Source organism: Suncus etruscus, chromosome X (assembly GCF_024139225.1).
Source record: "Suncus etruscus isolate mSunEtr1 chromosome X, mSunEtr1.pri.cur, whole genome shotgun sequence".
NCBI lineage: Eukaryota > Metazoa > Chordata > Mammalia > Eulipotyphla > Soricidae > Suncus > Suncus etruscus.
The window spans coordinates 91,971,743-91,996,470 of record NC_064868.1 but is presented as its reverse complement, the minus strand read 5'-3'; the positions used below and the strand labels follow the sequence as shown (position 1 = coordinate 91,996,470).

The following is a 24,728-nucleotide window of genomic DNA, read 5'->3' as shown; positions in this document are numbered from 1 at the left end:
CTCTGCTGGCCCTGGACCCCTTCCAGCAAAAATTTGGTAGCAAGTAGGGAAAGCTGAAGAGTTCAGTTACCTACTGGGGGTTCACTTTAGCCATGTACAGGGAGTGGGATTGGCCATGTAAAATGCTCCTTGTTTTCATGTCTGCAGCCTTAAATATAAAATATTTGTATGATTTGGGAAGACCAGTAGTCATAGGAAAATTGTGAGGCAAAAAGAATGGGCAAAGTAGGGCAAAACAGTCTGAAGTGGAAAGAGAACAAAAAGAGGATAGGCAAAGAATATCCTTGGGAGGCTGTGGGGCTTTGGGACCTGAAGCCAGCAAGAAGCATTCCATCTATGAAACAGCTGCTTTCCCTGTTTTATACATAGATGATCTGGGATTCATAGAGCACTGAGCTTGAAGATAGGACAGAAGCATGTAGGAGTAGCAAAGATCCTACTGAGTAAGGTTGGGCATGAGAGGAACAGACACAGAACTGTACCTCCCATGGGAAGGGTTTGAAGATACACAATAAGGGGTGACAAAGAACCACAGGCAATAGAACTGAAGAGATGCTCCCTATAACTGAGCAGAGGACAGCTACCACCCGGTAGCAAGGAACCAGGCCCTTGGTGCAGGAATGTAGATATATCTGTCTGCAGATGTGGTGTTGGAATGATGCATGCACAAAGCCATCACTAACCATACTGTAAATGGCATACTTTAACAAACATCTGAAGAAGAGGAATAAGTAGTAGAAGAAGAGGAAGAAGGGAAGAGGAAGAAGAGAAGAAAGAGGAGAGAAAGCAAGAAAGAAAAAGACGGGGCCGGGCGGTGGCGCTGGAGGTAAGGTGCCTGCCTTGCCTGCGCTAGTCTAGGACGGACCGCGGTTCGATCCCCCGGCGTCCCATATGGTCCCCCAAGAAGCCAGGAGCAACTTCTGAGTGCATAGCCAGGAGTAACCCCTGAGCGTCACAGGGTGTGGCCCAAAAACCAAAAAAAAAAAAAGAAAGAAAAAGAAAGTAAGAAAGAAAGAAACAAAAGGAAAAGAAAAAGAGAGAAGGAAGAAAGAAAGAAAGAAAGAAAGAAAGAAAGAAAGAAAGAAAGAAAGAAAGAAAGAAAGAAAGAAAGAGAGAGAGAAAGAGAGAGAGAAAGAAAGAAAGAAAGAGAGAGAGAAAGAAAGAGAGAGAGAAAGAAAGAGAGAGAGAAAGAAAGAGAGAGAGAAAGAAAGAGAGAGAGAAAGAAAGAGAGAAAGAAAGAAAGAAAGAAAGAAAGAAAGAAAGAAAGAAAGAAAGAAAGAAAGAAAGAAAGAAAGAAAGAAAGAGAGAGAGAGAGAGAGAGAGAAAGAAAGAAAGAAAGAAAGAAAGAAAGAAAGAAAGAAAGAAAGAAAGAAAGAAAGAAAGAAATAAAGAAAGAAAGAAAGAAAGAAAGAAAGAAAGAAAGAAAGAAAGAAAGAAAGAAAGAAAGAAAGAAAGAAAGAAGGAAGGAAGGAAGGAAGGAAGGAAAGAAGAGAAGAAAGAAAAGAGAAAGTAAGGAGGATAGTGAGGGATAATGGGATTGATCCATTTCCACCTCACTCAGTATACACCTTGTTACTCGTTGGTTGGAAGCAGCTTTGAATGTAGCACTTCTGATTGCTGTTGAGACCAGCTGGTCCCACCTTCCAGATGTGATGTTTTCACTCAGATTAAATTCTCGTTTGGAGAGTAAATAGGCCCTTATGTTTCTGGAACTCCTTGGAGCTGCCTGCTCTTTTGGGAACTAATGGTACACGGAGAAACTCCTCAAAATCCTTTTCTCTCTTCATGTGTGGTGTGTGTGTATGTGTGTGTGTGAATTATTTTCCAGACTGCATTCCAATTCCAGATTTGTGTCTCTCCAGTATTCTGATGTTAGAACCAGAGGACTTAATTCAATAGAGGAGGAAGAAGAGAAGAAGGAAGAGGAAGAACAAGAACAAGAAAGAGGAGGAGGAGAATGAAGAGAGGATGGAGAAGAAAGGAGGAGGAAGAAAGAGGGGGAATAATGAGAGGAAGAGGAAGAGCAAGAAGAACAAAAAGGAAAAGGATGAAAGAGAAGGAAAAGAGTAGAAGGAGGAGGAAGAAGGAGAAAAAGAAAAGAAGGAGGAGAATGAAGAGGAGGTGAAAGAGGAGGAAAAGGAGATCAACGATCAAATCCAAATGGATTAAAGACCTTGACATCAGACCCGGAACCTTAAGGTATATGGAAGAACACGTAGGTAGAACACTCATTGACATTGTGACTAACGGCATCTTCAAGGAGAAAACACAACTGTCTAAACAAGTGAACAGAGATAAACAAAAGGGACTATATTAAACTGAGAAGATTTTGCACCTCAAAGGATATACAGTGACTAGGATACAAAGGCTAACCACAGAATGGGAGAAACTATTCACCCAATACCCAACAGATAAGGGGCTAACATTTAAGATATAGAAGGTACTGACATACTTAACAACAACAACAAAAACATCTAACCCCATCAAAAAATGGGGGGGGGGAGAATTGAACATTCACTTCCTCAAAAAAGAAATACAGGTGGCCAAAAGGCACATGAAAAAATGCTCCACAACAGTAGTCATCAGGGAGATACAAGTCATGACAACAATGAGGTAACATCTCATACCACAGAGACTGGCACACATCACAAAAAACAAGAACTATCAATGTTGGTGGGGATGTGGGGAGAAAGGAACTTTCATTTGTTGCTGGTGAGAATGCCAATTAGTCCAGCTGTTGTTTTAAATTAAATAATTAATAATTAAAGTCTAAAATCCTAGTGTTGGGTGAATCCTTTCTTGGCACAGCACCTAGGGGCATCTCTAGGCACCTCAGTCAGTGGGTTTGAAGATGCAGGATAATGGTGGAGAAATAATCACAAGCAGCCAGTTTAAGTTCCAGGAGTCAGTCATCTTTATTTCACGGCTCTAACCGCCATGTGCCTTTCCTCACATGGCTTCTATGCTAAGCCTTTTCCAAGCAGCCACTTCTCTGCTCCTTCTCTGGCTCTCTCTGCCTCTGACTTCCTTTCAGCTGCTCTGCAAGCTTTCTTGCTGCCTCTCTTTTCTCTTTCTAACTCTCCTTCTTATCCCCTCTCTCCCCCCAGGCAGCCTCCTTTATCTGCCAATTCCAGCTATGGGCAGTTCTTATCATTCAGGTGGGATAAACAAGAAGTTGGGGAGTGATACCCACATCCAGCCTTTATGGAAAACAATATAGAGATTCCTCAAAAAAAACTGGAAATTGAGCTCCCATATGACCCAGATATACCACTCCTAGGGATATATCCTAGGACTACAAAAACACAAGAATGTCCTCTGCAATGCTTATGTTCATTGCAGCTATATTTACAATAGCCAGAATTAGGAAACAACCCAGATGCCCAGCAACAGATGAGTAGCTAAAGAAACTGTGGTACGTATACTCAATGGAACACTATGCAGCTGTCAGTAAAAATGAAGTCATGAAATTTTTGTATACGTGGATAAACATGAAAACTATTATGCTGAATGAAATGAGTCAAAGGGACAGAGACAGACAGAACAGTCTCACTCATCTGTGTGATTTAAGAAAAATAAAAGATACTATGTTAATAATACCCAGAGACAATAGAAATGAGGACTGGAAAGACCAGCCCACAATATGAAGCTTACCACAAAGATTGGTAAGCTCAGTTAGAGAAATAACTACATCAACAACTATCATGATAATGGTAGTGAGTGAGCGAAATAGAATGCCTATCTCGAAGACAGGCAGTGGGTGGGGGAGGAGGGTGATGGGGGGCATTGATGGTAGGAAGGTTGCACTGGTGAGGGGAGTGTACTTTTTATATGACTGAAACCCAACTACAAACATGTCTGTAATCATGGTGCTTTAAATAAATAAATTAAATTAATTAAAATACTGGTATTATCATTAAGAAACATTAGTGACAAAAATTAAAAAAGAAGTGAAGAAGAAGAAGAAGAAGACATAGACGGCTGTGCTGTTTGAATGATATACACACGAAGCCTTCAGTAACTGAACTATAAATCACATACATTGACAACTATTTGAACAGGGACATGATCCAGTACTCAGTACACTCAGGCCCAGACCTGAGGTGCCAATGAGAGCCTCAGACTTCTTCAAGGTCCATGTGAGGCCATAGGGGATGTTCACAGGAAGAACTGAACAGTTATGAAATCCAGCACTTTTATTCCTGCAGACTGATACCAGTTCATGGACTGGCAGTTGCAAATTCCCTCGTAGGCCTTAGGGCAGGGGTCTCAAACTCAATTTACCTGAGGCCACAGGAGGCAAAGTTGGGATGAGGCAGGGCCTCATAAGAGATTTCCCTTACCGAATATTTGCAATAAAAATCGCATTAGTAAGAAAAAAATCCCAAAAAATCGCATTAAACATTTGCATACCCCGAACGGAACTGCTCAGGGTATGCGAATGTTTAATGCGATTTTTTTCTTACTAATGAGATTTTTATTGCGATTATTCAGTAAGCACATAATCGCAAATACTGCGATATTTGAAGGCCAACCTCGGGCCACAAAATGTTGTATGGAGGGCCGCAAACGGCCCGCAGGCTGCGAGTTTGAGACCCCTGCCTTAGGGTCTTCTGAGATGCCTTTGCTTTGGAAGACTGGCTATCACACAAACAGGGAGGATGGAGTCAGCAGTCCCAGCCTGATGAGGGAGTTTGAGCCCAGCACCACATTTGGCCATCGTGTGTCCCTAGAAAAAGTTGTGATACCCACCTAGCAAAAGCCAGGAGAGGGTTACCTCATGGCATGGGATGCACTTGGACCTGGGGGCCAATGCTTGAAGCCTGCTGGCTGCTAGGACTTTCAAGGCCTTAGGATTGCTTCGCTAGGTTCCAACAGCCTTCCATCTTGAGCCTGTGTGTTAGATTATACCCTATTTTACCCAAAACAAAGATTATCCCTCATTTCTTTGTATCTATTTGTTTACAACTTGGTTCTCCCCCAAACTGAGATTGTCTTACATGTAAACCTGGATAGGACTGGCTCAGGTTAGCCTGAGCTATCTGTCCTTACACCCCCACCTAGAGTGGTCTCTGGACTCAATAAAAGTGACAGTTCTGGCAGGCAGCTCTCTCTCCATAAGATGTAGAAGATAGCCAGGCTACATGTTTTACCCTCTGCCTGTTCTGCAGTTCGTGCAGTGACTCTGCTTCAGACTGCTTCACCTGGGGTTGGAGATATGGCGTAGGGGGTGATTTTACACATTTGGACTTCAGATTCAGCTCTTTGAGCTCTCTCCCTATGCTCTCCCAGTCTCTGGCTGGATTTCAGGGCAGGGGCCATGCCAGCTTTAGCTCTTCTAGTCTCCCCGGCATTTAGTGTGTCCACCATCAGGTGTGCCAGGCGATGAGTTCACTACAGAACTACTGACTGTCCTTTCTATGCTCCTCTGAAGTGCTGCCTAGCCATGCATGCCATGGCCCTGATGGCCATCATCCCTGTTAGGTAGAACTTTCTCACCTACTCGACCAGAAGTTCTCTGGCCAATGTTGCATGTGATGTCCTGGCTATTGGGTCCAATGCACCTACTTGACTCAGCATCTTACTTGAGTCTAAAATATTTTTACTGTTGTCCTCTCTCCTCGGGGTACTCGTGTCTCTTGGTCCACATTCAAGTTTTGGCTTTGCTTATTTAAGGAGTTCTCTAAAATTTCCCGTTTCCTCCCACTAGAGTTTCCTCTTGACACAGGCCACATCCCTAGCTACACACAGCCTCAGTGATTCAGAATATTCCACAGCCTGTTCTTTCAAGGTGAGCTGTTCCAAGAATGGCTCCACTGGCCCAGTCCCCAAATCTGAGATTCATCTAGATTCCTGCCTATTCCTTCCCAACCCAATCAGTCACCATGCATGGTTCCACCCACCGGTATTGGTATTGTAAGGTATTTGAGGGCTTTTCTGGTAACATTTGAATCAGTGGATAGTTGACTTTTGTTGGGTTGCTAGTTTGGGGATTACACCCAGCTGTTCTCAGGGCTTATTGCTGTCTCAGAGGACCATATGTGGTATTGGAGATATGGTCAAACTTGGGTTTGTCATTCCTATACTATCTTTGCAGTCCTAAATCAGTGGAAATAGCAGATTAGATCTCCCAGATGGGTAGATGGTAATCAAGACATTAAAGATGTGAAAAGGACAATAAAGTCATAGGAATGTAAACAAACCTTTCCTGTCTCTCCTTCCCCACCCCTTTAGCTTAGAGTATATATTGCTTTCTGCTTATCCCTTTGTGCCCTGGAATATGTGGTTTGCAAGGGAGAACTGATACCATTGGTTTTTCTGGGCTTCCCATTTGCATACTGTTGGAGTTCTCAGCCTGTGTCTCTACACGATTTGGGAAACTGTTTGTTGGTAGATAAACTACATCAATAGGATACAGAAAGCCCACTGGCCCTGTCTCTGAAGAACCCTAATACTAACTTGCAAGCATAGAATTTGGGGTATAAAGTCTCTGTAGGCCTCTTCTGTCTCCTCTCTCTTGCCACTCTAGAATGCCCTTGTCATCTTGTCATCTCGTGCCTGATGACTGTGAGATGGTCACTTTCCTTCCTGTGATCCTGCTTGTTTGTAGAGTTTGTGTCTCTTTCACCCAGACTTAGGAGATTGTTTTAAAGACAACATGCCTGGACTCCATGGTAACTAGAAGTCCCAGCTTTGAGGTTGACACAAATTGGAGCCCACCAGGGCTGCTTTTCTCTCCTTTTCCTTGCTCATCTTGCTCAAGTCTTTCCCCTTATGCTCCCTGTCCACTCCTTTAACCTGACCAACATGCAGGGCATATAGACTTGTGTCCCATTCTCTCTGCCTGACTGATTGCTACTCATCCTCCAAGGTGTAGATTGGCACCACTTCTCAAGGGAGGCTTTCCCTGGCTACACCTACCAGTGGCCCCTGGAATGTCCCCCAAGCACAAGTCCCAAATCACACAACTGGCTTGGCTTATCCAATGCCTTCCTGTCATGCAATACTTGCAACTCCAGGTAATGACTTGCCTCCTGGAGCCCAGGGATTGACTTGAAGCAGGGGCCTTACCCTTGCCCTGTTACCTTTCCCTATCAGTCTCCAGTTTCAGGGAATGCCAGGAGCAAATGGCTTAGCCACAGTGAGATTCCATACACACATCTCCTATTTCTCTAGCACAGAGAGCCTGGAGAGCCCGCATCCATCGGGTGACTGGAATTCTGCAGAAAGGCATCTGAAAGCTGCTGTTATTGGAGCTGTCAGTCTTGTGATTCTGGCAAACTACTGTGTTTGTTCTCATGTCAGTTTCCTCTGAAGGACCATCCAAATTCCTCTTCTTCCCTAACACAAGCTGCTTTGGGGGAGCAATGGCACCAGTCACAGTCTGACCAACAGAAACAAGTTGTCTGTGGAAGACCCCCCAAAGAGGCAGGGTTCCCTAGCTTGTCTGGCATCTCAGAGAAATCAGGATGTCTATCCCACTTTCCCAGAATCTGTGTGATTAGTGGGAGTCAACCTCAAACCACAATTGGATTGTACCCCCCAAATCATTTGTGTGTGTGAGTGTTGGGACAGGGGTTGGGGACAGAGGGAGCAGAGTCACCTTCATGGCTGATGGACAAAGTCAATCTCCATCTAATACAGTCTCGACAGCTGCAGTGGCACTGGAGCCTAGAGCAGGACCACCTTTTGCCCTCCACAGCAATCCCACCGCCAACCCTAAAAGCTGTACAGATGGTGGTCTTGTAGATGGTGGATAAGACAGTGAGGCCCAGTCCCTCAGGCAGTATCCCTGGTGGAGCAGGGAATCTGGGTCTCCTTCATGCACCCCTTTCCTGTTATGGGCTAGCTCAGGCCCTAAGTCACTGTCTAGATAGTTTGCTTCAAAAGCTAAGAAACCCTGCATAGAACCCAAGCCTGTCCACTTGAGGCAGAGGGCTGGAGGGGCCTTCACCGACTTCCCAGCATAGCCAGAAGGTGGTCATCACAACAACACACCAGCCTGGCAGAAGAAGGGAACCTTGAATGGGGGCCCCACATTTACTGCCATCATATCACTATTTGGCCTTGTCTTGTCAAAGGTGTGGGGTGACTTTCATGATTGAGCATTGGCATCTCTTGTACCACTTGATCCACGGGGAGGTCTACACTAAGGCTCCACTTTCTCTTCTAAGGGGAGACTGTGGTGGTGGTGGTGGTGGTGGTGGCGGCGTGGCCTATGTCTCAATAATCTCTGACCCATCCTTGGCATTTAGAGAGCCAGGCCTGAGTAGGACCCCACACTCTGAAAGGGCACAGGAAGTTTCCACTGGCCCCTGCTGCTTCAACTCTGCAAGGCAGCCAGACATCTTGCTACTAAAGGAGACCACTTTTCAGGGGTCACGGTGTAGGGTAGTGGTTCCTAGGGTTTGGAAGAGGTCACATGCTCTTCTTAGAAGGCAGATGCAGAGATCATCTCTCACTCACTCACTCACTCACACACATACACATGGACACACAGACACAGAGAAGCATAAGGACCCCTGGCCATCCCTGTTTCCTTTCAGAAACTGGTTCTGGCTGTTTCCTTATCTACTGGGTTACTTTGAGAAGCACAAATTTGCCCCTTGAGCAACCTTGTTTCAGGAGAGGCAGCAGGAACCAGGTGAATGCACAGGCTGGAGTGAATGCCATTGGTTCTTTATTAGGACACAATATATTGTTGTACAGAAAGAGACACAATTGAACAGTAAAGTTAACAATTAGAAAAAGAGAGAAATCAGAAGCAACATCATGTGTTGTCACAAGACCCCCCCTCCACCCCCTTCCAAAGTGAACCCCTGCAGGAATGAATGCACAACGCTCTCAGCACACTCAGTATCAAGTGAGATGATGATGATTCCAGGGCACAGGAATCAGGTGGAGAAGCTCAATTGCATGTCAGGGTTTCCACTGCCACAAAGTTACAATGAGAGAGAGAGAGAGAGAGAGAGAGAGAGAGAGAGAGAGAGAGAGAGAGAGAAAGAGAGATAGAGTAGCCCGCTTGGGAGAGCAAAGCAGCCATGAGCTTGGTCCCAGTCTGGAGTCTGTGTGTGAATGTTGGGATCAGGTCCCCTGTTTTGGCACCCAACAACAGCTATTGTCAATGCTTTCAGACCAAGGGGCTGTGCTGTTTCATTATCTCTATCAGGGAAATTCTTGCTTAAAAGACACTCATTGCCCACAGCTTAAAAAAGGCAAAGTTCCTTACCCTGGAATATTGGAGGCGAATGGGGAGAGCTGCAAGTGTAGTGTGATCGGGGAAACAGCTGCTGTACAGAGCATTTAGAAAGAACACACTTACAGGACTTGAAATTGCTGTCTAGGTCACAAAGCAACTTTTTCACAGGGCAAATACAGGTGTAGAAAGAAAAGCTTCAGTTCCTCAACTGTCTCCACAATGGAGAGAGAACCAAGTATCGTCCTGCACACAAGCTTGACCTCATAGACAGGCTGAACCCCTAAAGCTGAAGGCACCGTGGAGGGGTCCTTAAAGTCTTGAGCTTTTTCTCCTCAGAACCCAAAGGCCCTCCCTTGAACACGTGACTCTGAACCCTGATAACAGGGAGGAAAATGTGGGGGACCTCGACAGCGCAAGAATCCAAGAATTGCAGTTGACACGAATCTCCATAAGTTTCGGGTTGACTCCAAGTTCTCAATTAGCAGCCTTCCAACTACAGGCTTTCTAAGGGCTTGCAGGCAGCCTGATTACAGTCCTTTAAAATTCACTAATTACACTGATTACTATTAGCAGTGTTCAGTGGGGAGGGTGGAGCTGCTGCACTTGTCAAGCTGTAAGGTGATCAAAGCAGGAGTCTCAGCCGAAGTGCTCATGAGGGGCATGAGACAGAGACTTATTGGTGGGTGCCTCTCAGCTGAGAGGGCACCCTAGAGGCAGTGATGGGTGCTTTGGCTGGTCCCTTCTATGCCATCCAGCTGCCAACAGCTCAATATCCATCCAAAGAAGAATTACTTGCATCCTAACTACTTAACCATTCAACATTCCTGTCCTCGATCCCTCCTGCTCAGGTCACCAAAAAGACACACCTCCCACCCACCCACCCCCAAAATCAGGCAGATTTCTGGTTTCTGAAGCACCCTAAGGAATTCACATTTGGGAAATCCCCAGGCTATGGAGAGCAGCTGGGGAGGGGCAGGATTTTGATTCAAATTTGAAAAAGTCTTACAAAGTTGTTTTTGGATGAAAACACGTGCCATTCCCATTTGAAGAATTGTGGCAAACCTTTCCTTTAACTTCTGCAATGGCAAAAAAGTTAAAAAGTTAGCGAGGCTAGTAATTCCCCCAAATCAACAGTCACCTCTCTTTCTCCTCTGAGAGAAATGACCAAATCCAGAGGCATGGCAAGGCTCTTCAAAGTCTCTTCAGCTGCAGATACCCACAGGGCTCATGCTGAGACTGGCCTGGGCATCTCCCAGCTGGGCGAGGTCACCAGATTGGAGCCACCAGAAATATCCAGAACCTTTTGTAAGAGAAGACAGCCACAATGGGGGGGGGGCTCCACAGTGCTCCTCACTTTTCACTCAGGGCCTTTCCATTGGCTTGCCTTGGCAGGCACCATTTCTCCTGGCACAAATGAAGCCATATCATGGGCTATGTTTTCAGATAAGCATGTAAGAGAAGGCCACGTGCACACATGTGTACACTACACACATACACGTACACAAGTCCAAAAACAACAAAAATATGGCCACTGAAGATTTAGCATTGTATCAAATCAGCAACCATAAAAAGACAGTTGGCAAAGGTATGTACAGGGTGTGGGAGAAGCCACGGCTGTCCCACTCCGCACCACAGGCTCTGGAAAATGTCCCCAAGGACCTGGCCTGAAGCAGTGGCCTGAGCTCTCCTGTGGTAGCTCATGTGCCTCTGACTTGTTCCTCCCAGCCTGCATTTCCACCCAGTTGCAACTCCTGGGCAGATGGGCAGGGGCAGGCTCAGAAACCACCTGAGGCAGTGGACGTCCTTTGGCATACCTCTTGGGCTAGGGTCAGCAGGGTCCAGGCCTGGCTCTCTTCTCAGAAGGAAATGCTGGGGGAGTGAGTGGGGCCTGGCTCCAGACTCCCTAACACAGTCCATGGCAGCCTCCAGCAGGGAAAGAACAGAGGCCTTCTAGGTGCCAACTGCCTTTGTTAGAAAGGGCGGGGTTAGGCGATGTTAGAGGCCCAGTGGGAGGATGAGAAAAAGGGAGGAAAGGGAGATGCCACCTGCTCAGCACCTGTGGCAGCGGAGCTGGGGGAAAGGCAGGAGGGAACAGAGAGGGCTCAAGTGGCAGGGCACAGCTCCTCAGGGGGATACTCAACATCATCTTCCCCAGGACTCATTCTGAAGAAGCTTCCAAAGGGCCAAGCACGCTAGCTCCCTGGAGCTTAGAGTACTGTGTGAGCAGCACCTCTGCCTGTCTCAGTTGGCCCATGAGGTAGGGGAAAGGGACCCCAACCACAGGATGGAGTCCTTCTAGCTGGTGACCTCATTGGGATAAGAACACAGGCCTCCAGATTGGTAAGGGTCCTAGGGGAGAGTCTCCCCAGGGTGGCAAGGGAAGGAAGGGGCCCAGGCAGGTTGGCCTGGAGAACCAGGCCCAGGGTGCCTGCTCTGGGAAGTGGTGTAGACGAAAAGAGGCTTGGTTTCTCATGGGGCTTAAACTGCTGTGGTTGCTATAGACCCTGGCTGTGCACTCTTTTGGGCTCCACAAAAAATGTGCTACAGTTTTTTTAAAGCACCACAGAGGGCAAAGGGGTTGGCAGCAGGACCAGGAGGAGGGAGAGAGATGGAGGGGGGAAGGCGAGCTTGACAGTGTCTTGGGAGGGGTCACTACCAGTTAAAGGCATCTCACCCCTACCAACTGCTGTCCGAAGCTGCTCTCAAGTGGGGTGAACAGCCCCTGGGTCACAGGCAGGAGAGAAAGAGAAGGGACCAGCACCTGGCAGGAGCAGAGCAGAGCTGTCTCATAGCATCCCTCATCTCCCACAAAGACGTTTCTGAAAAGAAACACTTAAGTACCTTTCCCCACTGTGGGCACTTTCCTTCAAGGGAATTGGCTATCAGGCTTCCAAGACAACTCCTTGTGCCCTGTGGGAAAGACCAGAAGCCTGCAGGGTCACATGGGGGAGATCGAGGCTCTGCCCTGCATATCAATTCCTACTACTGTGGCTCTCCCAGAGGTGTCCTTGGGTCTAGTGAGTAGCTTTGACAATAACTCACCTGTAGGAGGAGGAGTCTGCCTGCCAGGCCCTGTCCTCAGTCCCACCACACACAGTTTGTCTTTCTGGATTGTTCCAGACATTTCCATCTATTAAATGTGAAGTGTGGGGCTGTGGGAAGGGTAAAGAGAGCCACAGATGCCAATGACAGGCTCCATTTGGACCCTAAGAAGGGCTCAGGGGCCAGTGCTCATTGTGTGTCTAATTTGGATGAATCTTGTTGATTTGTGGTGGGGCCTGGCCCTTGGCCCCAAATCGAAGTCAGGGCAGAGCACATAGGACTATGGTGGAAAGGGGTGCCATGGGCTGGGCTTCACTTCTGGTCTCATGGCCTGGGGTGCCACTCTTAGACAGTTCTCCAGGCCTGGTCATGGGCTGGCTGCCACTGTGGCTGCCATCAACTCAGTGGGGGTGATTCCTTTGGCATAAGAGAAACCAGTCCCTGATGGGGAGGGAGTGGGGAAGGACTGGGGGGATTCTGGGAGAGCTGGGTATGTGGCTGTGGCTCTCAGGGGCTTGGCGGGCTGTGACCTTACCCCCACCTCACCTCTGACCACTGACTTCCTAAGAATCCACGGCTGGAAAATTATTTGGCAACGAGGATGCTAAGGCTGTTTTGTGGTGGCACAGTCTTCAAAAAGTGAATAACCAAAGAGAAAGAACAAAAATGAGCCTCTGGCAGAAGCATGTGCAGGCCCCCACCGGAGTGTCCCCCTACTTGTCTGGGCTGGCATGAGTGGCCACGATCTCCTCATACTTGGGGGGCGGATCACTGTAAGAGACACTGGCCTCCTCGCTGCTGCTCTCCTGTGGTGCTGTCACCTCCTCATAGGATGGGGGCGGGGTGGCACTGGATAGTCTGGACAGAGATAGCTCTGGAAGGTACAGGCTACTCTCGAGGCGTACCGTGCTCCGCGTTCCCCCGCTGGGCCCCAGCATCACCTGTGGGTGGCTCCCCACCTCCCGGTGCCCAGAAGACTCCCCATGGCTACTGTGCACATTGCCCCGATATACCATGACCCTAGGCAGGTTGTGGCCTGTGCGGTTGGCCAGGTACCGATTCTGTGCATAGGACGGGTGGTGGCGAGTGGCCTTCTGCAACTGGCACCTCCAGATGATGAACAAAGCGATGACGATGAGCAAGGCCACCCCCAGAAGGGGCACCACCACGTACATGGCCTCTGAGCTCTGCGCAGGGTCTCGAACAGAGTAGACGGCATTTGGGTACCCCTTCCAGAACTCCATCTGCCAGAGAAGACACAGAGTTTGTGGCCCGCACTGAGACCAGGGCCCTAGTGCACACCCTGGACCTTAGTGGATGGCAGGGTTTCCCTCTGTCTGGCCTTAAGGAAGATAAGGAGAAATAGTGGGGTGTACTCAGAACAAGGGAGCATGTTGCTGAGGGAGGAGAGCATCTTACTCAAAGGACATCCCCTTCCCCGGCTACCCACCAATGCCCAGTCTTGAAATGGGCTGACTTCCCTTCACATGAGATCCGGTCCCACTCCATCCTCCTGACGCTCCTTCTGTTCCCAGAAGGCAGCTCCAGCAGTACTTGCCGTTTTCTCTTTATCCTCAAAGACCTCCTTGACCTCCTCGTAACTGCACACCTCCTCCATGCACTCGCGCTCAATGGTGCCTTGGCGCAGCTCCTCCAAGAACTCGTTGGCACGAGGAAACCGCTTCAGGACTGAATGGGCATTCTTGGCCTCCAGAAACACTGTAGAGAGTGCTGTGCTGAGGACTGGATTGGGGAGGTGTCCAGGGCTCCTTCAAACCCAATTCAGTCAGGTAGAGGCACAGTGATAAAAGGAAACCCAATAGCAAGTAGGAGAGATGCCACCAGCTCTTGGTGACCCTCTGGTGTCATGCTCATCTGTCTAGAATGCCTTGGGTCCTACATAGCACAGGCAGTCCCCAGTCCCATCTCTGGAGACAAACAGGAGCCAGCAGAGAGGGACAAGAGAGAAGTGCATGGTTGCTGAGGAACACAGGAGATTAGGGGTGTTGAGTATTATGGTCCTGACTAAACGAATGAATACTTCGTGTCTCAGGATCACCTCAGAAAGAACCAAATGCAATTCTTCTTTCTCAACTCCCCTAGGAAGTTGGTGCTGGTAAGCAACACCAAAATAGTTCCACAAGACTCAATAGGGTGGCATCCCTCCATCTGTACACATTGCCTGGCATTAAACCTTGTCCAAGATGGTCTTAACCAGACTGGAGTAAAGTTAGAATCTGGCTGTGCATAAACATGAAAGTGGTCCTAGGAGGTCAGATCAGGGGGATTCTAGGTTTATATGGAGAATGGGTGCCTTTCCACATTGGGCACAGAATCCACCCACATAATGGCAATAAGAGGTAGCTAATTGCCTTAGTCCAAAGGACCAATCCAGCTATGGTTGAGCCAACTACCATGGCATAAATAATGCAGCCCTGTAACCCTGAGTTAAGAGTCTAGTGAGTGAAAGTAGAGGTGACATGTAGTATATGCCTAGAATTCTAAGGTCCAATCAGACAATTCAGTGCCCTGCTCCAGACCAATGGGTCTGTTACATTCATTTGTCTCACAAGGCCCAGGTAAATGTCCAAAAGGTATCGGAGTAACAAATAAGGGAAAGGTAGCACTGGAAGATTGAACAGTGATAACTGGATCTTCTTGGTGAGAGGTAGGCTGGGAGGGCCTTGAGAAGTGGAATGTACCTTTCCCACAAGCCTTGGGGCAAGGGCCTTCCTCCACTACATCCTGAACTGGAAATACTCACTTGCCATGATGCTGTCTCAGATATGAAGTTTCAGTTGCCTAGGAAAAAAGAAATACAAAGTCATGGTAACCCCCCCTCCAAATTGTATAGAACACTCGTTTTACTCAGGGAATGAATGGCCTGTAATCCACGATCCTACCAAAGTCCATAGAAGAACTTTCTGAGGTTGGGTCTCTCAAAGACCCTCAAGTTCTCTGCAGTACTCTGAGACTCAGCAGAAAGCAAAGGTGTCAGACATGTCATAAAACAGACTGCTCTAGAAACTCAATGTCTGGATTGCCTTTTTCTCTAAAAGAGAAACCCTTCTTCAGGCCAGCATGCTTCCTTCCTTGTTTCCCTCTATGAATCTGGAAAGAGATTTGATAAAAAAGGCAGAGGGACTCTGACGAAGTCAAGCAAAACAGCAGCAAGATTGACAAGATCATTGTGGAATCTAGGTTTGGTAATAATGACAAAACCCAGAGACCTCTGATGATAAACAATTTCACTGAAAAAAGGGGCAGCACCAGAGTAAAATATGGGTATCAGCACAGCTTTATATGGCAACAGCAACTGGTTCCCAAATGAGGGCCATGCTCATGTTAGTTGCTATTTTTTCATCACCAGACAGGGTAGCAAGACATCTGGGATGTCCTGAAACCAATCATTTCTACCCTCTGCAGTCAAGAACACTATGGCAGAGAACCAAGACATTAATTTCTGGAATCCAAACTGGGGTGCAATCTAGACACGAACTTTGCCTCTAACACAAAATACTGCCCATATGCTTGTCTACTGCTCACGAGTGATCCAGCCAGCTTGTTGTTCTCTCCAAGATATACACCCTCTCGCATATATATTCCAGAGCACTGGCCAAGCTGTCTACATCTGGGAGTCATCAGTCCACTGCACACACACAGACACATATGCATGCACACACTCATGCACACATGAACACAGCCTAAGCAGATGCTCTGATTTTAGGACCAATTAGACAGAAGGCCCATGGATAATATAAACCATCATGTCACACTCTTTCCTAGACTGCCAGGAAGTCAATGTTCACAGTGATGCCCAAACTCCAGAAGCCCAGCAGACATGGACTAAGTCATTTTCTTATCTCCTGAGACATAGAATTCTATTCATGTTGCCACCAAATCACAATTTAAAAAAATATAGCTTTGAATTCTTTTGACCAACAGGTAGGACAGCAGCCATAAATCAGCTTCAAACTCAAGCCAAGCCAGCAAATAAATGTAGCCTCCATGACCAAAGCAACCCAAACTGTCCCACCAGCAATGCACATGGGCATTCACATCCAATGGGCCTTGCTTGACCCTCAGTGGCTCAAAGAGTGAGGACCTGACAGGTATCTCAAAGTTCTACTTCCAATGTGTGTCTCCAAGGTGCCCCCGGAGCCCGTGGCAGTCAGGTGGAGGTGTTAGTGTGTACCTCTACTGAGTAAGATTTGGAAATTTCAGATAGTAGAAATTCGGAGCTACGGCATCAAACAAGCTTTGGAAAGAATGAGCAAAGGCTTCCTAATTAGCAAGGATCGAAAAACACACATGGCATTGCTTATAGAAGAAAACAGCAGCTTCGGTTTGTAAAGTTGGAGCAGGGAAATGCTCAGAAGCACTTCCACATAACCCTTTCTTAATGCAAATGCCCCACACTTTGCACACCCATAGCCATGACAGCCACCAACTCGTGCCAGCCAGACCCTTACATATATCACCAGTTTATTTTTAATGCTTTGGGGCAGCCAGGAAGTTCTGGCAAAACTCTGCTCCCTGGGCCCCTGCATTAAAGATTCCATAGCCTGCACCAGTGCTGTTGATGTTATCTGAGGCCTCCTGACCTTACTGCCCCTCAATCCCCCCGATTGAGCACCAGCTTCTTCCCCTATAAATACACCATCAATAGGTTGTTCCCATGGCAACAGCGAGGAAGAAGTGGGCTCCCCCAGCAGGAGGAAAGCTGCGGCAGGCATCAGCTTGGATGCAGCCCTCTGGCCCCAGTTGGATGCTGGAAGGAACTTGAACCCGCTTCCCCCAGGAACACAGCTGAATCCTGAAAGGGACCGGAGGAAGAAAGGCAAGGATGGGGCTGCCTCAAAGCCCTTCCTTCAACTGCCACAGGCTGTGGCTCCCAAAGTGCTTTCCACAAGGGCTTGAGGCACCTAAGCCTTCGGTGTCTTCAGATGGGCCCCCTAAAATGACTCTCTGGGCTGTGACTCCCATCCCCCGCTGGCTGGGCGCTCAGGAAGGTTCCTGTGCTCTCTAATCTTGTGACTCAGCACCCCACCGGGTGCCACGGAACTCCCAAATTCTGCTCCAAGTCCCTCTAGGGGCTCTTTGGGCCCCTTTCCCATTGGGCCAGCCCTGGAAGGACTGTCCTTGCCCGCCCACCATGGCACGCAACCCCCCATTGCTGAAGACCCCCTGTGCTTGCACCCCGAGGAGCATCTTGACCAATCCCTTCAGTGCCCACCACCAGCCCAACTCGGTGGCCCTCACGCCAGCACCAGCCGAGTTGACCTGCCAAAGCCCAAGGGCCTCACCGTTCTGGGCGGGGGGCTGCTGCCCGCTTAGCCTTCGCTCACGTACCCCGCCACCTTCTGCAGCAGTTCTGCCAGCAGGGCCCTGTCCCCGCCCATCTGCTTCCCCCATCAGCCGAGCCCCCTGGCCCGGCCTAGCCAACCCCCTCCTTCCCACCCCCGCTGTCCTCCCGCACCCCTGAAGCCCAGGTGGCCACCCGGCCGGGCCCAGGTGCATCTAGTGCTCCCGCCCCGTACAGCCCTGCTCCCAGTCCCTAGCCATTACCTCGGCACCCCCCGTCCCTGCTCTCCTCTGAGGGGTTCGCCGCCGCCCGCACCCCGCACCCCGCCGCGCCCCACGCCAGCCTCAAGCACAGGCGACTACAGTGACCCGAGCTCCAGGCCGCGATTGCTACCCCGCACTGCGCCCCGGGGCCCAAGAGAGCCAAAGGGCTGAGGGCGAGGCGAGCGGGCTGGGGTGCGGAGGCCCGAGGGGCGGCGGCGCGCACCGAGCCCCGCGCGCCCGCGCCCCAATCCCGGTGCCGCCCCTGCCCCCGCCCTGCGGCGAGGGGCGGGACCAGGTTGGAGGATCCGGGGCGCACCCCGCACCAAGCACCCCTTACCCCACACCCTGGGCCCTGGGACCAGCTCTCCCTACGCCCAGCACAGGCCCTCGCAGGCCGGGTGCCATGCAGGGCTTCAGCAGGCTCTTCCCAGGCTCACGCGGCGGGCTGTCCCCCTCAACTAGCCTTGGCCGGGCCTCACCTGTCCTGCCAGCCTGGCCGACTCAGTGGAAGCCGGGGAGGGGGGTTGGAAGGGGCGCCAAGCCGCCCCGCTAGGCCCGCCTCACCCAGGTTGCACCGCAGCGCACCGCGGATGGCTGAGCATTGCCCAACAATGACTGGGTGACCTTGGCTTCGTCACTTACCTCCCCGCACCCTGCCACCCCCCGGACGGCAGACAGACCCCCCAGCAAATCTGGAAAATGGGGAGAAGGCTGCGTGTTGGCGGGGCAGCAGCGAGTGCAGGAGGAAGTGGGCTGGTGAAGCTAGCGGAAGGAATCTTCAGGGCCTGCCCGGGAGGTGGGATGGGACTGGGGAGGCCACGGTGGGAAATGCAGCTGGGCAGCGCATCAGGCTGTGCTGGCCGCACAAATGACGCTGGTTCGAGACAGCCAAGGGATGATGTGGGTCTATAAGCAGGTCAGGATGGTCCCCAGAAGCTGGGGGACAAAGGCGACCTAAGAAAGTCACCGAGTGCATCACTGGGTCTTGGTTCTCTCCCCCCACCCCCGCGGTGTTTTGTGTTCTGCTAATTTGGTGCGTTGGTCAAAAGCAGCTTGTGGTGGGGGGCTAGTGCTACCTGCACTGGGACCCCCGTTTCCTGCAGGGCAGGGATAAGGAAATAGGGTGGGGACCTGGGGGTGGGCATCAGCCCCATACCCAGCTAGTCCAGCTCCTGGACTGAACTCCCTCCCTGCTCCCCACCCCATCCCCCAATTCCTCAGCCCTTCAAGCCTTTTCAAATCCTCAGAGAATTCTTGGCCTTTTCCTGGCCCCAGGACACTGCCTGGAGTCTGATCTACATTCTTTGTCCTCAGCAATCAGAAGACCGCCCCTCCCCCAGCCCAGGGGGGCACATACGTGGGCTATGGTTGCTAGAATACTTTGGGATTCTTAAGGATCTCCTGGTCTGCCAGAATGTTCCTTAGACCAGGAGGGCATGGCTCAGAGCACCCTAGTATCATGGCTCTCCCTACTGACCCAGAGCAACTTGCTGATTGGTACCTCAGTTTTCTCTTCTGTCAACAAAGAATGGGTAAAATTGTACCTGCTTCTCCACTCATCCTGGAAGCTGTGCTTAGTCAATGCCCCTTGAGCCTGCCTTGCCCTCTGCCCCTCCTGAGCCTGGCACTCTCTTAAGCCCCAGCATATGGAGAGCAGGGGTAGTAGCCCATATCAATAGCAACTCTGGACCCTTGTTTTTGCCTGGTTTACCCTGGTTTCCTGGCATTGACCATCCTTAAAGGTCTTTCTGCTTACCTACCCAGATGGTTCTAGCCATACTAGAGAGAGTCTAAGGAAAACCAAATCACTCTGCTTTCCCGACCCATATGTTTTAGATCGTCCTCCCCTGCACACACACAAGACACACACAAAGCACACACGCTTGCCAGGATGAAAGGGGCTTGATCACTCACTCTGCTAGTGGAGAAACTTTTTTCAATCAGATTGCACTTACTTGAGCTTCTGTCAGGCTGCTGGCACCATCCAGAGCCTCAGCACATATCCCCAGCTCCACGCAGCTCTTCTGGTGCTCTCATTGCCCTTCACACACACACACACACACACACACACACACACGCACACACACGCCGTACGGACACACACACACGCACACACTTTGTGACCCTACTATGTTCAACATGCATTCTTCTCTTAGCTGCTGCAATTTTCCCCACATACTTGGTTTCCACATCAAAATCATATTAATGATGGTTGCTGGACAATTTAGCTCTTTAGAGTATGCAGTATAGTTGCTCATTTAAAACTGGCAAAAATCACATCATATATCAAAAACACTCTCAGATTTTCTATTCCCAAATCTTATCCAAAGATCTCCATTCTTCCATTTCTGACTCAGATTCCATTTGAGAAGACCAACTTTGTGGGTATTTGGTTTATGCAGTCAACCAGGTCTGATTAGAAAGATCCCATGTGTTTGATTTAATGCTCTGCTGTTGCCATCTTGAAATTTTTTTTGAGTTAGACCTGAATTTCTACTTTCCACAAAGTATTTCTGTCATTGTCTATCATGGATTTCTCAGCATCCTTCATCCTACCTAGGCAAATGAACAAACCTACCACTCTTGACTCTTCTTCCCACAACAAGGACAACTGCCTCTTTCCATTGCTCCTGAACCCCATCAACTTCTCCACATTACCTCTCCCTAAGTGAATCACTGGACCTCATCCTTCTACTGAGACAAACTCTCATATTCACTCCTGGTAACTTCATCCACCCAACCTTCATTCTTCCAGAACTGAACCTTTCTATCAACACCCCCACTCCCCAGCCTATCTTGAAATATTGCCTATCTCTGAGCTTATGTACTGATCTTTACCCCCATTAGAACCTCAATCCACCTCAACAAACCAATTTACCAATTAAACATTGCTTTGAGGTGAAATGTACCCCAGAGTGCACATATTGAAGCACTTACTCCAGAGACTCAAAATCTGATTCTATTTGAAGCCATGAACTTTACAGAACCAATGAAGGTAAAATGAGGGCACGAAGGTGGATCCCACTCCAACATAAAGGTGTCCTTATAAGAAAAATTTCAGTATTTAACGAAAGGGATTCAGGGATATGAGGTCATCTGTAAGCCCAGGAGAGTGGCCTCACAAAAAAAAACATGCTAACATCTTGATCTCAGATTCCCAGCCCCCAAAACGTGAAGAAAATGAATTTCTGTTGATTTAGCCACTTAGTCTGTCATGCCTTACATGGCAAATCTGAGCACTCTAAGATTTTAATAATTCATTCAGTGTCAGAAGGAATCTTTCTAGGACCTAGAGTTACAGAACTCAACCCCCAAACCAAACCTTCTACCTGCATGAAGCTTAGACAAAACATACAAAATAAAGACGACAAAATTAAGTATCAGAAAAGGAAAAGATAGAGAATATTGGGTAATGATCAGTGCTGGTGGGAGCAGGAGAAGGGATATTGAAGCAGTAAGGTTATAGGATGTTGAGTTTTTAATTGCATGAGTCAAGGAAGGTGGCACTGGAAGCAAGACCTAGTGTCATCTGGGTCAGTGAGAAAGGACAGTAAGGAAGTAGGTAAAAATGATGGCAGCATTGTAAGTACTTGGCTGTTAATGATGTGGAGAGATCTGGAGGGGCCGAGCTCGGGAATGCCATCATTTGGCTTCTCTTTTCACACTAATGATCAATCTGGCTATTTTGTAAGCATAGACTGAAAAATGGCAAAAACAAAGCAGGGACCATTAGAACAATGCAGGTAAGAGACTGTGTAGCCTCAGAAAGTGAAGGAATACTGGCAGATATTGGGTGGATTTAGATGGCTATGGGCTGTAACTGAAAGGCAGGAGTCAACTGCAGCCTCTAAATGTTAGCCAGAATAGGAAAGATGGAGCTGAAAAAGCCAGTGATAAAGTAAATTGGATCATAGAGCCTGGAGTTGAAGGCCAGTGTCAGACCTGGAGTTAACCTCAGAGAATAAATTGCATCTAATAGCATTAAAAGATGAGAGACTGGAGTACAGAATCATAGCATCAAGCCCAACAGTCCAACATGTCGAGACGGGGAGATAAAACAACACACAAAAATATGAAGGAGTTGGGTTCCACATAGGGAGAAACCAGCAGAATGTGAACAGAGAGAGTAAAAAGTTTTCACATCCTACTAACAGGAGAAGTAAGAGGCAAATGAAGAACTGAGCCCTGGGCTTATCAATGGAGAGGTGGTTTCCAGTAAAACAATAAGACATGGGGGTCCAAGTAGATAGACTGATGTTTCTGATCAAAAGTAGGAAGAGGGAAATAAAAAACAATGAGTAACAAGGGACAAAACTTTGGAGGAGTTGGGATGTGTGGATGAACACAAACAAGGGGATGTGGTACATGTAGGAATACAAAAGGAACAAGATATCGGTTTTTCAAGTTGTTGGAGAAAGTACAACAGGGCAGTATATTTGCAAATTTGCCCCCAAGGGGGAAAATGGATGATGGGGAATGAGATTCACACATGGAGTAAGTTGAAGAGGCAGTGGGTGAGCTTTTATTTCTCAGAGAAACAGGAAGCAAAACTAGCATCAGGAGCAAGGGTACAAGAGGAGTCCTAGTGGTTTGAGGGAGGAAGGAGTATATTCATCTCCTGAACACTGTGGATGCTGAGTGTTCTCTGCAGATGTAGCATGATGGCTGCATTGTATTCAGGGCCCACTTGAGGGCAATTGGCTATTGGTTTCAAAGATGACTGCTGGCCTGTCAGCCTGGTTTTCTCCAGCCATGATCTGCCTGACCAGTGACAGGGAATGCTGGATTTTATCGGGTGAGTTTTGCAAGTGGAGTTCAGGGAAAGAAGAGTGAGACACAGAGTGAGACAGGGTCAAGGGGCAGAGGATAATAAAGACGTTATGTCTTAATGCCAAGTGGGGGTAAGTCACAGAGAATGAAACGAGTAAACACCTAAGGAGACAAACACACATGAATGTTCAAGCTTTAGTGTTGCTTGGGCTACCACCACTGACCTCCCAGGAAAGCCATTTAGTCAATACAATACAGTTCCTTTACCCAGACTCTCAACACTGATGGAGACATTGAGGACAATTAGTAAGTACATCAACATACAATAGATACTAAAGAGGAGAGCCTAGGTTACAGGCAGAGCCAATCAACAGGCAAGTACAAGACCCTACACTGTTTATACTCACCTTACCTGGACTTGACCCCAAATAAGCTCAAGTTCCATTTTCTTCACAGGCTGCTACTGAGAAGCTCCCTGTCTCTGACCCTCCAAGACAGGCACCCAGCCCCCTTGACAGGCCCCCATTTCTATTTTTAAATAGTATCCTTATTTAAGCAAGCACTTTGATTACAAACATGTTTGTTATTGGGTTTCAATCATAAAAATGTGTATCCCCCCTGCACCAATGCAACCTCCCCACCACCAATGCCCTCCATCTCCCTCCCCCACTCATGCCTGTATTGGAAATAGGCATTCTACATCTCTCACTCACTAGCATTGTCATAATAGTTGTTAGTGTAGTTATTTCTCTAACTGCACTTACCACTCTTTGTGGTAAGCATCATATCGTGGCTGGTCCTTTCAGCCCTCATCTCTATTGCCTCTGGGTGTTATTACAATGATGTCTTTTATTTTTCTTAAATCCCATAGATGAGTGAGACTATTCTGTGTCATTCTCTTTTCCTCTAATTTATTTAACTCAGCATAATAGTTTCCATGTCCACTTATGTATAGGAAAATTTCATGACTTCATTTTTTTCTAATAGCTCTATAGTATTGTATTGTATAGATATACCACAGTTTCTTTAGCCACTCATCTGTTGTGGGGCATCTGGGTTGTTTCTAGATTCTGGCTATTGTAAATAGTACTGCAATGAATATATGTGTGCAGAAGGCATTTTTGTATTTTGTTTTTGTGGCCCTAGGGTATATCCCTAGGAGTGATATAGCTGGATCATAAGGGAGCTCAATTTACAGTTTTTTGAGTAATCTCCATATTATTTTCCAGAAAGGCTGGACTAGACAGCATTTTACCAGCAGTGAATTAGAGTTCCTTTCTCCCCGCATCCCTGCCAGCACTGATTGTTCTTGTTCTTTGTGATGTGTGCCAGTCTCTGTGAATGAGAAGGTACCTCATTGTTGTTTAGATTTGTATTTCCCTGATGATTAGTGATGTGGAGCATTTTTTCATGTGCCTTTTGGCTATTCGTATTTCTTCTTTGAGCAAGTGTCTGTTCATTTCTTTGCCCCATTTTTTGATGGGGTTAGATGTTTTTTCTTGTTAAATTCTGTCATTATCTTGTATATCTTAGATATTGGCCCCTTATCTGATGGGTATTGGGTGATTAGTTTCTCCAATTCTGTTGGTGGAACAGGCTCCCATTTTTAAGCCTAATTCAAATACCACTCCTGTGGCATTACATCAGACCAATCAACAGTCCACACTTCCTACCTGATTTCCAGCCCCTCCTTTAGCTCCTGTTTCATGCCCCTAAAACTACTCTGGGCAGTCCCTGCTCCCCTGCCAGTTTGCATCTTCTAATAATCTTCTCAGACACCTTTTGCATTTCTAGTTCTTCCTTCATTCCTGGCTGGAAACACATGACCTGGGTCCAAAGTAAGCTCATCTCATTTGACAACCAGGTGGCTTGGCTACTTTTCTTGCTGTTGATACTTTCATGCTCTGCTCCCCAGAGTGGCAGGAATGAGAGCTTCCTTAGTAGTCGTGATGAGGCCTTAATTGGATTAGGCAATAATTTAGCTTTTCAGCCAATTCAGCCTACACACAGTTTGCTTCTGAGTTGATAATTTTTTTTTATCCAAGGTCAAAAAGAGCCTGAAAATCCATCCAAAGTGAGACATACCCTTTTCGACTCCCTGGCTTAGAGATGTTTCCAGAAACCCAGCTGTTCTGGTGATAAACCCCAT

The 24,728-nt window shown here is 48.0% G+C and overlaps 1 protein-coding gene across 2 annotated transcripts; it reads right to left on the bottom strand.

Moving 5' to 3' along the window:
- Nucleotides 1–12,289: 12,289 nt before the first annotated feature.
- On the bottom strand, nt 12,290–18,413 carry PRRG3 (proline rich and Gla domain 3). 2 transcript variants are annotated; one of them, XM_049767527.1, is made up of 4 exons: nt 18,289–18,413; nt 15,006–15,043; nt 13,800–13,960; nt 12,290–13,485 (listed from the first exon to the last, which is right to left on the bottom strand). In XM_049767527.1, exons 2-4 carry the CDS (start codon nt 15,010–15,012, stop codon nt 12,955–12,957), a joined length of 699 nt encoding a protein of 232 aa, XP_049623484.1. In that variant the 5' UTR covers nt 15,013–15,043; nt 18,289–18,413; the 3' UTR covers nt 12,290–12,954. The 2 variants fall into 2 exon arrangements, with proteins under 2 accessions (XP_049623484.1, XP_049623485.1); XM_049767528.1 differs by lacking the exon at nt 18,289–18,413 and adding an exon at nt 17,810–18,006.
- Between the last annotated feature and the right edge of the window lie 6,315 nt (nt 18,414–24,728).